The sequence below is a fragment of the Dendronephthya gigantea genome, unplaced genomic scaffold (assembly GCF_004324835.1).
Source record: "Dendronephthya gigantea isolate DGI-Jeju-01 unplaced genomic scaffold, DenGig_1.0 000192F, whole genome shotgun sequence".
In the NCBI taxonomy this organism is placed as follows: domain Eukaryota; kingdom Metazoa; phylum Cnidaria; class Anthozoa; order Malacalcyonacea; family Nephtheidae; genus Dendronephthya; species Dendronephthya gigantea.
Window position 1 is genome coordinate 136,100 of NW_021163202.1, and position 15,018 is coordinate 151,117.

At 35.8% G+C, this 15,018-nt stretch overlaps 1 protein-coding gene across 3 annotated transcripts in view; it reads right to left on the reverse strand.

Moving 5' to 3' along the window:
• Window positions 1-15,018, reverse strand: part of LOC114538959 (sushi domain-containing protein 2-like) — a 75,463-nt gene that overhangs the window by 60,176 nt on the left and 269 nt on the right. For 2 of the 3 annotated variants that reach the window (XR_003688832.1, XM_028559797.1), the window contains exons 2-11: window positions 14,629-14,875; window positions 11,043-11,263; window positions 9,508-9,640; window positions 7,882-8,114; window positions 7,411-7,625; window positions 6,054-6,267; window positions 5,447-5,572; window positions 4,768-5,034; window positions 3,946-4,092; window positions 3,654-3,797 (exon numbers count right to left, since the gene is read on the reverse strand). Coding sequence is in view for 2 of the 3 variants with exons in the window: in XM_028559797.1 (XP_028415598.1) it covers window positions 3,654-3,797; window positions 3,946-4,092; window positions 4,768-5,034; window positions 5,447-5,572; window positions 6,054-6,267; window positions 7,411-7,625; window positions 7,882-8,114; window positions 9,508-9,640; window positions 11,043-11,263; window positions 14,629-14,875 (1,947 nt within the window). In the remaining variant the exon portion in view is untranslated. The remainder of the gene's footprint in view (window positions 1-3,653; window positions 3,798-3,945; window positions 4,093-4,767; window positions 5,035-5,446; window positions 5,573-6,053; window positions 6,268-7,410; window positions 7,626-7,881; window positions 8,115-9,507; window positions 9,641-11,042; window positions 11,264-14,628; window positions 14,876-15,018) is intronic. The other variant, XM_028559798.1, reaches the window with a different exon arrangement.

Genomic DNA, 15,018 nt, shown 5'->3' on the forward strand with positions numbered 1-15,018 from the left:
GTCCCTCTACGTCTTTATCCATACCCGGCTACCATAACTTTGATCTGATTCGATGTTTGCTGGAGCTGCTGTGAATAGCTTTCATGCGCAATTCGTTTGGAAGAACTATTCGAGTTCCACGGAGAACGATGTCTTTGCCACACATAGCTCGCTAGCTACGCGTTTAAAACTACTGGGGAGTTTGTATGGGGTACTTTTAATGATGCATTTTCAAACAAGCTGCAGTTCTGGGTCATGGACAGAAGCTGAGCGCACGAATTTCTTCTGTGTCGATTGCTCGAGGTGACATGTGTTGGGCGATAAGGTTAACATATCTGTCCGCATTGTTGCCGTGCTTTGATGGTGGTTGTTTTGGTGTCAATCTTGATAGGGAATCTGCTAGGTTTTGAGGACCTGGACGTTATACGATTTCGAAATCGCATTCTTGCAATCGAAGTTGCCATCTCTCGATACGAGGTAGAGGTGGTTTACTTGATTTAGGCTGGAAGATATATTCAAGGGGTTTATGGTCAGTTTCAAGCTCAAATTTTCTGCCAAACAGGTACATGTGAAAATGTTCACATCCGAATACGAGTGCGAGAGCTTCCTTTTCGATGTGACCATACTTGACTTCCGTGGTAGTGAGTGAACGACTTCCATAAGCGACTGGACGGTAGTTGGTGTCAGGTTGTTGTTGTAGGAGTATGGCTCCAACTGCCCAAGGAGAAGCATCAACTACCAGCTTGGTTGGTGCGTTCAGATCATAATGGGCTAAAACAGGTTGCTGATGTGGCTTTCTTGTTCTTTGTTCCATTCAAAGGGAATATTCGATTTGGTGAGCTTTCGCAGCGGTTGGGTGATGGTGCTATAATCTGGAATATAGCGTGAGCAATAGTTCGTTAAGCCAATGAAAGAACGAACTTCAGATGCGCATTTCGGATGTGGAGCTTGTGCAATTGCCTCAATTTTTTTTTGGTCAGGTTGGATCCCTTTAGCAGACACAATGTGTCCAAAAGCGTTGATCTCGGGCTGGGCAAAGGAGCACTTTGGAAACTTAATTGTTAATCCGCTGGACTGTAGGGTGGTGAATAACCTTTCAAGGTGAGCCATCTTTTGACCAAAGCCAGATGTTATCCAAGATGTTCTCGCAGTTAGGAATTTCTCTTATGAACTCGTTAATCTTTTCGTGGAAGTACTCGCTAGATGGGCAAGCCCTCATGACGAGCCGGGTGAGCTGGTGAGGACCGTGGTCAGGGGTTGGAAACGCTGTGATGAAACGGGATTCAGGTGTAAGAGATAGCTGAAGGTATCCCTGTGATAGGTCGAGTTCTGTAAAAACTGTGGCTCCTTGCATCTTCTGTAGGATTTCATTTACGGTTAGAATTTGAATACGTCTTCGTTTGAGGGCTGTATTTGCTTTTCTCATGCATGTCATGGCGGCAACTAAACGAACATCGCCACATTTGTTTGGAATGACAACAAGGGATGACAACCATGGTGTTGCACCTTTGATCTTTTCTATTATGCCTTGTTGGCGCATTTCTTCTAGCTTCTTGTTCACAACTTGTTTCACGCTATGTGGCCATGTGGGATTCGTCGAGCTGACTGCGTTAGATGGCCAGTTCCTGTGAATAATGGTTGGTGTTTCTGAATTAGTGCCTCGATTTCTGGTGGAATATCACCGTTTCTTGCCAGGTTGTGGACTTCGATTGTTAATATACTAAGTTCCGTGGATGTTTTGTAGCTGAGCGAACTCTGTGTTTCAGACTTGGTGACTTGAAACGTTTCGTTGGTCTTGTGCTGTTTACAGTGCACTGTGATGTAAAACTGCCCTTCCATCTCGGGTGGTGAGGTGCTTCCATACAGCAAAATTTTGGTCTTTGATTGTGATAGCTTGATGCTTTTATTCTTAGCTTGCAATTGTTTAAAAGTGCTGTTGTTAAATAGATTCACAGATGAACCTGAGTCAACGATTAGTCGTACTGGGATGTTTTCAATCTGAACTGTGACTGTGGATGCTTTTTTTGAGTTTGTTATGTTGAAGATGAATTCTTCATCAGAATCTTCAAAAGATGACCTCGTTTCTTTTTGGAGCTGTCGAATTTTTGCTGGATCTTTTTTCGGGGTTTACAAACAATGCTTGGCGAAATGACCGATTTTCTGGCATTTGTGACAGGTTTTTCCGTGTGCGGGGCAATTTGTCTTGTCTCCTTCGTGTGCAAATTGTCCTCCACAATTCCGGCATTGTTTATTTGATGGTTTTCGTGGGTCATACTCATACTGTTGCTACTTGTGTTGACCTTGAGTGTGAGGATTATAATAACGGGGTCGTTGATGTCTTTGACGTTGGCTTTTTCGAATGGAGTATGCTTGATTCACCGTCGCTCCGGATTTGCTTTCTTGTGTGCGTTCGATCTTCTTGGAGTCAATAGCCGTCTTTTCCAATGTGTTTCCGTACGTTAAAAGAGCTTGGAGTGTCATAGTTTCGCGTAGAGCTTTACGACGTAATCTTGAATCAGTTGTTTTATGAATAATGTGCGTCTTGATTTCACGATCTTCGTCATGAAACTCGCAGGATTTTGCTTTTTCTCTTAATCGGCGGTAAAAGGCATTCAGTATCTCTCTTTGTTCTTGCTTCATTTCGCGAAACTCAAAGATAGCCATGTCTGTGTTGCTTGTAGGTTCGAGATTTGGTTAATTTGGACATGGCGGTTTCGTAATCGTCTCCGGTTTCAGGCAGTTTGTCGAAAATATCATTCGTTGTTTCGCCGACATAATTGAGAAGTAAACCGCGTTTTACTCTCTCGAATCAAATTCGCGTAAACTGATAAGTAATTTTTCAAATCGTTTGATCCATTTTCTCCAGCGTTGTCCCACTGTAGAGCAGTCTTTGGGAGGGTCAAACGGTGCAAAAGATGGTAAGCCGCTTCGAGGGGCTCCCGTGTTCAACGAACCAATTGCTTGCTGATTTGCCTGTAATTCTGGACTGCTTTCGTTTTGCTGAGACGTTTTAGCCTCTGGTTCAAGCGGTGGCATTCTTCTTTTCTTGTCGCCAAATGTCGTAACTTGATGATTTATATCGATGTATTTTCTATTAAAGTTTTATTTAATGTTTCTACTCCTCTCTTACAATACTAATGTTATTTTCCCAATCCTTATGTTAATCATATGCATGCGCTGTTCACGTGTCCATCATTTCTAATATATCTAATTGTTACTATACGACAATTAGTCTACCAGAATTAAGAAGGGACAAAATTATATAATAACTGCCATTTTTGTGCAAATTTGCATTTCATCCAATGCATAATACCTTTGAAGTTTGCAATCAACATTTCTGGTACTGTTCGCCGAGCTGCTTAAAAACGTTTTGGCAACTAGTCAACTTCGAACGATCATTTTAGTAAATGAGTAATTTTTTTGAGTAAATTAATTTATACGTATTGGTTTGTTTTCGTGCATGATGCATTTTTTTCTGCACGATCCAGGATGTTCTATCAATTATTTCGTTCCATAGAGCAGTTCAACCATATACGTAGGGAAAAAGTTTCATAATGCATGTACCAACGCTACGGCGATTTAATGATAGTAAACGTTGAAGACGGCTATGTATGTATGAAATGTACATAAGTATAAGTGCGACTCCAGTCATCTTTTAATATGATTAAACTTACCGTCAACATTGCATTCTTCTTGTTCCGTATTTTGACCCAATTGCAGACACTGTCCTTTTTTCGAACATGTTCGATTTCGCTCTCTCGTTCCCTTTTCATCTTCGCCGATGCAAGTACTCCACTCGCTCCAGGGCTGATAGGAACCTATATCAAAAGTAATGAGGTCTCGCCACATGCATAATTTCTTTTGCCTATCGAATTATGTGAATATTTTTAGCTAATTGATCGATATATAATGCTTGAAAGTTGATACTGCCTGATTACCTTGTTATTATTCATAGAAAAAACCTACCACATGTTTCATTGTTAAGAAAACCAGGTTTGATGCGACCTTCACAATCTGTGCACGATGAGTTGTCTCCTCCACAATCACCACAAAAATCAACTTTCTTCGTACTGTTTTCGACTCCATCGCAACCATAGAAAATACGCTTGGCAACTGCAAAACATCAAGTCTTTTCATAGTTTATTACATATAGTGTTACACTATATATATATATATATATTATATATATATTATATATATATAATATATATATATATATATATATATATATATATATATATATATATATATATATATATATATATATATATATATATATCTTAAGTTTCATAGATTAGAAATTTTAGCTGTGCAGCTTGTTTGAAGAAAACGAAAAAAAATATTTTCCTAATCTTCGCTAGCGTCATTTAGGATCGAAGAAAGAACAATCACCACATGCAAGGAAGGGTTAATATTAGCCCTGTTTACACTGTAGTCGATTTACCGGCACGGCACCGCTAATATGGGTACCCGCAGCTATTGAGGCTAATTAAATCTTTTTGAAATATGAAAAATTTGAAATATACACTCTCAAACTACATTGCACAAGTTAACGTTAGAAACAATTCTATATACTTTTTTAAAAATTAGCAACCACGAAACCTTGTGTTTATTTCGCAACCTGGACGCTTTAAACACCTACACCTTGAAGAATTCTCACAAATTTAAATCTCTAGAAAGTAGAATTTCTTAGCTGCATGTGAAGTAGCAAGAAAAATTGCCTGTGTAGCAGGCATGAAAATAAGCATATTAGTGGCAGACTAGTTAATAATTTATTATTTTCCTGACCAAGTTTTGACGCATTTTTTCTTTTCTGTATTTCATTAAAGGATTGCAACGTCGCCTCACCAATATCTGTTTTACCTGTTACAGCAATATCGAACAAACATTCCTCATTTTCCCCACATATACTCCTTGCTTTTTGCGCCAAAGTAGCATTGGAAAACAAGGATTTTGTTTCGTCAAGAAAGACCGGAATAAAGTTGGGATTTGAAAAACTATCGTAACTTTTCCCGACATGGTACGTAAAAAGAGTCTTGTTCCTGTCCACAATCCCTGTATAAATTGAAGAGATATTTACATGACTTTATACTTCTTTGGAAGTCATTTAGAATAACTTTTATAGGTACAATGAATGTTTCTTTAAAACACAGGGAAATTACAACAATATGTGGCATTGACCTCGACGACCGCTGACCTTAATGTGATTAAAATACTCCAAGAGTCGCAACTTTGTACGTTTTCAGAAAAGTGGATGGATGGAATGTGACTTTATTACACATTGATGAAATATAATTATATGTTTATAGATATATGATGACACGTTGATGATGCAGTGATGGAGAAAAAGAAGTTCGTGTAAATAAAGACGTCAGGATGTGGCTAATAGCGAGAAATCATTAGAGTTACGTATCCATATAATAGGTAGGTATCCCAGAAAACTGCCACTTAAGAATTGATAACTTACATTTCTGGCCAAATTCATTGTGAATTGTTCGATAACTTGAATTTGTATCAATAAAACTGCCATTAGGCAATAAAAATTCCTGATCCTTGTCATCGTTCCAAAATCCAAGAAGACCAGCAGTTTTCCCTAAACATAAATTATGTAGAAAAGGGTAGATGTTCATCCGTTTTTGGATGTGACATGTTAAAAAAACCCATGAAGTTTTAGGAAACGCAGTGTTATAAAGAAAACGAGGCTCAATTGTTTTAGGTATACATGCAGTGGGTGTTATGGAATAGAGGCAAAGTAAGCCATTTTACCAATTTGATTCTCGTAAGTAAACTCTATACACAATGTAGCAATATCATCTGCTTTTAACGCTAAAAGAGACTGTGCGTTTTGAACCCGGAGACTCAGGTTGCGCCGACAACTTGTATATGCCCACACATAACCACATTCTTCAGACGAAGGCATTGGGATTAATTGTGTAATATTTTTTAGTCTACATAATGAGAGAGGGCAATGAACCAGAAATTTAGTCACTACATCCCGGGAACGTTTTTCGTTTAAAATGTAAACACCCCTAACCCATATCCATACAATTTACTAAAAGTGAACTAATTATTACCTTTGAATCTTGATGGTACTGAAATTTGATATGTAAGAAAATCTTCTACAGATGTCACCACAATAGCTACTCCTGGTGTGGAGTATGTTCTAAATATTGACTCATTTTGTTTAACAATAAAGACTCCAGTGAAGTCTAATCTTGTTTGTTCGTCAAATTCGACCCGTTCACCATTGACTAACACGTCTATGCTGCGCCGGTTGTTGAACTCGAACTAAATGAAGTCAAAATATTTTCTCGAAAAAGTGATAAAAGATAATAAATCGTGGATAAAATTAAAAAAATAATGAATATTTAAAAAGCATTTATTCCCTTACGAGTGTCAATAACTCTGCCGGTGGGAGACAATGTTGACCAATGACCAATGTTATTTTTTTTCTTTACGGATTGCTCCATACAAATATTCGGTATATAGGGATTACTTCTTGGTTGGCGAATACGTACGATTTTTATGCACGAGTTGTGAAGGATTGCAAAACGAACGAGTGAGCGTAGTGAACGAATGAGCTTGCGATCCTTAACAACGAGTTCAAAATGAAAATCATACAAACGGGCCAACCATGAAGTAATTTGTTTATTAAATGTGTATTAAGATCAATTTAATTGACAACGACACGCTTTTAATATACAAAAACACAGCGAGCAACAAAAATTGAAATTTTATATATCACACATACTTATTACCGTCCAGCTTCTTTTTAATTTTTTTTAATAGAAGTTAGATATTCCTTCCGAAATATTTGAGAATGTGCTGAATGTAAAAATATCTTGAATATGAGAATTATTTTTTATATTTCACTCCTATATTTCGACGGCATCTTCAAAGAGAATGTAAACAAATTGCCGCCAAAATGACATACGACAATTTTTCACGTGTGAAGAATATCGTACGGAAGAATATTTTACGTATAGCATTTTATCATAATTAAAAACATCGTACGTCCAGTAAAATTGAATGAAATTAATTAACACACTGAAAACGATTTTTATTTCATCATTCTGCTGTGCATAAATCTCTGTACACATATAATAAAAATGAATATTCGTTATTCACTAGAAGTAATAAATATACCGTAAACACTCAAGTCCATCCATCGCATGCAAAATAGAAATTGTTAAGGATAAGTTTGCAAGAAGGGGGGAGGGGGAAGATAACGACCAATCTGCAGACAAAAACGGTCTAATTAGCCGACATAATTTCACAATAAAGCAAAATAATCATGGCGTAGTACATTTTACTTAACTTTACTTTTGTTTTTAGAACCCTTCGTAATTAATAATAACCAGTCTACTAAACTTGCGAAGAAGAATAAAATCGTGTTTCGATCTCATAATTGTAACACTAGTGTGCACAAACCTGCACAGTATCACTCGTTACTCCCTTGATGACAAATGCTGTGAGGGCTGTTGCTCTTGTTGTTCTTCCTTTGTTATCAAGTATGGGTACCATTCTTCCTTGAAACTCGAGTTCCGAACCATTGCTGACTTTGAGAAGGACGTATTCACCATAACCGTTGAATGTGTAGAACGTTCCGTCAAATGTGGATAAATGAGGATCACCTCTTGTGCCAGCTATATATTCGCAACAAAATTCACAAAATCTTCAGTCATTAAATTTTCCGGCGACCGCAATTTATCACATGCATGACATCTCAATTAGTGTTTGGGTCTAGTGGTCTGTGAACAATGTTCAGTTATAAGTGGAAGAAATCTTGCTTTGGCTTCGAAAAATTCATCATCAAAATTACCCGGCACCCTGTTTTTCGGTGAATGATTTTGGATTATTTTTCATATATATATAGGGCACGATACTTAACAATGTACTTACCAGTTGGTTGAGGTATGAATCTTGAACCATCATCAGAGGGTCTTGCATCATAGTATTTACCACAGTTGTCGAAAACAGAAAATACACAGCATGCGAACCAAGGTAGCACATCTCGTCCTAAATGGCCCAGTACACTTCTTTCTGGGGAAACAATGTCAAATGTACCGCCGCCAGGAGGTCCAACCAAGAGTGAATCACCTTTATAACAACATTGTTGACCTGCACCTGATGCACTAAAAGAAAAATGTTATTTTATAATAAACATGGAATGAATAGCTATTATTAATATGTCAAGCCAATATAACTTATAATTATTAGCTTGAGTATATTGATATAAAATTAATTGCGTTTTAATTGCTAAATTTTTAGCAATAATGCACAGCTATGTAGGATAAAAAATCACATGCATGGTGAATGGCGGCAAGTAACGCAATATAGAGATATTTGCAAAGCGAATAGGCGAATGTCTCACAAATTCATCAACTTGACGCACACTCAAATTGATTAGAAAAATGTAGTAACCACTCAATCCTCGTTATAAACTATAGACTGTAAATTGTTTTCTGTTTTAACTGAATTTTAGAAAAGTCCAGCGCGAAAGAACATTCCAAAACTAATAAATAGTGAAATTTGTTGCAAAATGTTAAATTTTGGGGCGTTGACTAAATTTTCATATTCTTTTGCATTATACGCACGAAAAAACCTTACCACTTTGCAAAATTAGTATAAGGATTTTCGCATGCAATATTTCATACGTATAATTATATTACGTGCGTGCGCGTTTGAATCGATAGAACTGCAGTGTTATAGGTTATTTCTGGACAGTACTGTTAAAACAATTGTATGACACCTTTTTGAATTAATGCATCAATTTCGTGAGACTGGTTTTCATTGAGAAATAATTTATTTTTAAACGTAAATGTGTTTAAAAAGGAATAGAAATTTCGCTAAGCATTGTAGTATTTAAAACCAACTTAATTGTACATGATATAGGATCTTACTTTATGTAACATATACGGTAAGTCATCAGCAGAAACGAGTACTATAACATTAATATGTTAATTGCTTCAGGCTTGTGGATTTTGCTTGCATGCATGTATTTCTAGTTATCAAATGACTCAAATGAGCCGATAGTTGATGCTGTCGTAAGCAAATAAATTATATTATATAAAAGTGAAGTAAACATCTCCCCATGTATAAAAGGTTTAATTTTTATTGATGTAAGGACTGCTGAATGTCGAATCTTGTATGTTTCTCGAATATTTATGTAATGACTGCAGTTGACTCTATATATTACCAAAATGATTATTCCACATTTCATTTTGATTTATAATGTTTACGAAACGTTTATGAATTAGTTTGCAAGATGACAGTTAAGTTGCTGGCGTTCTCGATGGAATACATTTTAATTTTAAACTTTTTGTCTTAGCCGATTAGCAAGTTAATGATTACCTGTTTCTATCGTCTTCACTCTAAAATTTCGGGAACGCGCGCACAAATACTAGGACCAGTGAACGTGCAGCAACGTTCATCAGATAAAATTTAGACCATTGCATTCCGCTGTGTTTTTACACAACACCTCGCCGCACCTTCTCGGGTATTATGCTCCCCGCTCCTAGCTCGTACCTAGCTTCCCTTGAGCGGAAACAAGACGTACTTCCAGGATGAAAAAAGCCGCTGAGAAAACCTGCTTCATCAGGTTTGAATCGATCGTCAAATTCTATCTGTTCAACCCTTGGAGGACATGGAGGTAACTCATCTACAAAATTTTAATAATTGTAATTATTATAAAGTATCCGATCGTAAATTTGTACCGCTTTCGGTTATTAATACAAACAATAAAATTAATTATTCGGAAGATAAGCTAGTTTGCATAATTATATATGAAATTCGTCAAATTTTTTGTTTATACTGCATGATCTTGTACAAAAATTAAACGTTGCGAAATTTTAGCAAAAATCGTCAGTCTCACACAAAAGATTATGCATTCTTACATTGTTCTATATTTTACTGAAACATTATTAAAGCCGCCGCCATATATTTAACAATTATTGGATGAGGTTGAGTGTGATATCGAGAATTATCAAGCCGAAGTTTGCGTTGTTTGCCGAAGCGAAGCTGAGGCGGATAACGCAAACTGAGGCTTGATAATTCTCGATATCATGCGAAAATCGAATTCAATAATTGTTTTATTATGTATTTCCTTTTTAAAGACGAAGTTTGACAACAAACTAGCGGTAAAAATTACGTCACCCACGGATAATTTTCAATGTCGTGTAGGTGGCAAGACATTGAGAATTATCTGTAGGTTTTTAGCCAATCACAATCGAGATTGCGTTAGCAATGCATAATAATTAATTGTCTAAATATTTTGTCCTGCCGTATCTCCAAAGGAATATATTATATGAATTTGTTTTGTTATTTTAGCAATAACATTGCGATTTGCATCATTTTCTTACTTATGATAGCAGGGATTCCATGCAGGTTAAGCAAACACTAGGAAATTTTGTTCAACTATGTGAAGCAAGCTAGCTAGCTATACAGGGGGTATCAAAAGAAAGGTAATCCAACTTTGGTGCGCTATTGTACGTGAACTACTCATTCTATTAACGAATTTTTTCCACATTCGGAAAGGTTAGGCTTTTAACTATCGAGTGACATCTTTTTGATACCAAATGGTGAAAAAATGAACAAATAGGAGGCTAATAAAAAGTGTTAGTCAAATTTTCACCTCTGAGAGTTGGGACTAAAACCATTAACTGTCTTTGCGACTTAATTGAAGAATTTGCTTTTGAATAAACTATGCGGTATTAAGTAGGAATAAATCACAACAGGAGAATATTCTAAGCAATGCGGCATAAAATCAGTGCAAGCTGTGACATGTTTGTGATAATTTTTTTTTTCTTTTGTTATGCACTGCTTTAATTAGGCTCAAATGGAAAATATGCGATTGTGACTAACATTTTTTATCAGCCTCGTATGTGCTCATTTTTTCACCATTTGGTATTAAAAAATGTCATCCGATAGTAGTTCACGTACAATAGCGTGTTGAAGATGGATTACCTTTTTTTTATACACCCTGTATATACCTAAAAAGATTAATTCGTAAATGTGGAGAAATAAAATATTTGCTAATATGAGTATAATTGTACTTTTTATACCTCGCAATCTTTTATTTTTATCCCTGTTTTGAAATCCATGCCAAGTTCTGCAGTACACCTCATTTGCCAGCCAAGAAGTTATTAGAAATGGTAAACTAAAGCTTCTTGCAACAAACTTAAAAACTTTACCCAAAAATCGTTTCTTTCTCGTTAACGATGGCGTTATGCTGACGATTGCAATCTCGGATCCTGCATTTGAATTTCTTCGTTTTCGTCTCCCTCTTAAAGGAAAGACCAGATTTAATTGAAAAGATTGCAGTATTGTCGTTAAAATTCATATAACCGAAAGTAAGAATTTCGGGTAATGCATGTATAGAAAATCCGCTCTGTTAGCTACTGCATGCAATTTTTTTAAGATTTGCTACTAATTGTGTATAGGTTGTAAAAGGAATATTCCCCTGAAACACTCGCTTTTCATAGAAGAAGTATTGTTTTCCATAATTTCAGATGCAAAAGACGACTAAATTAAAAAAGCACCATCCAGGAATTCAATAAATATTTTTATTATTAGGATGGACAATATTACTCATATTGTAAACTCGTGGTGACCGTCAATCGTGAATATCTCGATACCTGCTATAGTATTTGTGTTAAAAAATTGCATAATATTATTATTGTGATAAGGCAAAAAAGCTGTAAAAATGTCTTTTTGCGCATTAATCTTTTATGATTAAAGAATCTATTATAAAAAATAGATGTTTTTATCAAAACGTCATGCAAGTGACGTTCGGTGCAACCTCGCCTTTTCTACAATGCTGATCGTGTGATTCTTTTGTCACGCCTCCCCCGTTTGGGAATGGGTGGAACAAATTTTTTATAATTATGCTAATAATAACCAAAGGAAGCTATTTGTTTCGAAAAAATGTTTTTCGATCGGATGTGCTCGCGTTTCTCCAACAGGTTATAAGAAATTTGTAACATTAGCTACTACCGTTGCTGTTGTACTCCAAGGAATCTTTACCAGGAAGCTTCCATAGTTCAACGTTGCATCAGTAAATGCAAAAAAAAACCTATGTCAATCGTTATTGTTATATAATAACCAACAGTAACCAAGAGACAATTGATAAAATACAAGAAAAAACTCAATGTCAAAACCAGAAAAAACTCTTTACCAGCTTGCTATCACATTATATAAAAAGAAACAAGAAGAGATGTCGTCATAGCAAAACACCATACTATTTATAGGTGGTCTTTAGGTGGACAAAATAAATCACGATTTATTCTGTTTTAAAAATTTCAAGGAATGCAAACCCTTATACAAACCATTATTCAGGGTTTTAACCCAGAGGAAGCAAAGAGGTCGATTAGCTTATTTTATTGCTTCATTATTCTGTTGTTCATTGTTCTCTATAATTTATGAAAATATGTTAAACTTTTATCAGCGCTTTTCTCAGCAAACTAAAATTCTCATTCTCCTTACTTTCATGCACGATAACTCAAAAAGTGACAGAGCTAACCTGATAAAATTCTCATTGTTGAATTCAAAGAAAATTGGCTCAGATGTGAATTGACTAAAAGTTTTGTATTCCGTTCAGTCTAAGAAAAATAGCGACTGTTTATTACCGATAATTATATCGCAGAAGTTTTATATTTATTGCCTGTAACACGTTTAACGTTAATGTTCAGCTCCTAGTCAAAAATATTCAGAACTAAAAAAATAATTCCGTTGTTCTACAGTTAAAATCTAGTTTGTTATCGTGTTTACAAATAACAAAAATCGTCTATTTCGAATTCCACCATTGAGTATTCTGGCCTGCATGGCTAACTATAGTGATTAAAGATTCCTACAAGCCTTTTTTTCACTCCCAGCAACTTGGCTTGCAATAATTGCATGAAAAGATTTTTAAATTTTTGAAAATAAAATATTTCTTGCATAAGACCACCTTAACAACTCATGTTCATGATTTATGTAAGGACTGCGAGTTCTTTTGACGCTTTTAGACCATTATATACGACTGGCGTTCTATACTTAATGTGTAAAGCTTCAAAGAATAGCAGAAGGTTAGAGTTGGTGTGTGTTTGAGAGTGTGAAGAATGTGTTTGTTAACCGGTATGAGATTGTGAGGAGAGAGCAATAGTATTACGTTTCTTTGCGGTATCACTGATTGAATTGTCATTGCTGTCATAAAGATTGTCAAGGAGCTCGGATGGTGCAACTTAGGATATAATTCGCGTGCTCACATTCCGACAGGTGTTTAGCATTCGAACTTTTTTGTGGATCTGCATGCTCAGATAAACTGGTAGACACGTTTTGCTCATATATGAATTGTTACAACCCGGACAAGTGAATTCTTAAACAATATTACTGCGCTGCGACGTCGAAATTTTGTCTTTTTCAGGTAAAAAATATCACACCTTCTTAGTGTCATATTTAACCGGCCGTGCAAAATTCTGCTGTATTTTATTGACGACTTTTTTAACTAAAAATTCTCTCTGTCTGCCGAGAAAAGGAATTCCTAGGTAAAAAGTCCTCAAAGAAAATACAGCCGAATCTCACACAGTTGGTTAAATTTGTATTAATTTATTACACCAAGAAGGTGTCATATTTTTTAACCGTAAAAGACAAAATTCCTAACTCGCAGTGCACTAATATTGTTTAGGAATTCACATATCCGGGTTGTAACAGTTCATATATATAGGCAAAACAGAAAGAAACTTGGCAACCCGTTTATCGGAACATGCAGTTCCACAAAAAAGTTCGATTGCTAAACACTTGTCGGAATGTGAACACGCTATTTATGACAAACTTTATGACACCGATGACAATGATACCGCAAAGAAACATAATAATACATTACTCGATCTCTCTCTTTTTCTTAACAATCTCATATACAGGTGTTTTAACACACAGATTCTTCACAAACGCCTCTAACCTTCTGCTATTCCTTAAAGCTTTATACATTAAATATAGTAAGCCAGTGCCAAATAATGGTCGAAAAAACCTATTCGCGGTCTTAACATTAATCATGAACATGAGCTGTTAATAATATAGTCTTACGCCATGACGTCATCTCTTCTTGTCTCTTTGTATATATAATATGATAGAAAGTTTGTAAATAGTTTGTTATGGTTTGACAACGACTTTGAAATAGTAATGAATTCAAAATAATTACCCTAAAATTATCGTCTTGTTGTCTCTATATAGCTCATAATTATCTTGAGTTTACAAGATGTCATTTTTCGGAGTATGTTTTTTCTTGTATTTTATTGTTATTTTTCCTCTAAATTGGCTGATCAACACCCAAATTCAGAAAATAGTTACGTGTGACCTTCGAATGCCTGTATTCATTGAATGTCAACAGAACTTGTAATGCAGAAATTTATTTTCAACTGATTCGACACATGCACCTTAAACATTGACGATTTATCGTATGCTATTTATCGTATACAAAACCACCTGGACTGTCCGAAATCTTAAAAATAGTAAAAGTGGCATATGACTTTTGCTACGTGATCAACCTGAACGTGACCACGTACCATGTTCCGTGACCAGCATCAACCAGGTTATTCGCTGCAGCGAGGTCATGGAGGTTATAGGTAGAAAAACCTGCTTGCAAGGTTGAAATCGGTGTACAAAAAAACTTACTCTGCATTCAAGGAAATGCTATCCTTGCCAAAATCAAAGGCGTAATTTCCAGAGTTTGGAACCTTTTTAAATGTTTTCAAGCTCCCATGGTGAAGACGGAAATCAAAAGTATCAAATTGCGATATTTCAATATCAATGTGGGTCGCGTTGATGGCATTTTTATCCCAAGTCAAAACTGTTTTTGTTGAGTTTACCCAACGCTTCATTTCAAGCCCTTCGATATCTGGAGGATTTCGTCCGATCGGAACTAGATAGGAGAGAAACCTATATAGTTAAAGGTGCTTCAAAATCCTGACGTGTACATTAGCAAAATGCGCATTCAATCAATGAAGATTATGTAAAATATTGATATGACATGATAGGTGGTAAAGAATATTTCCGGTCTACCTT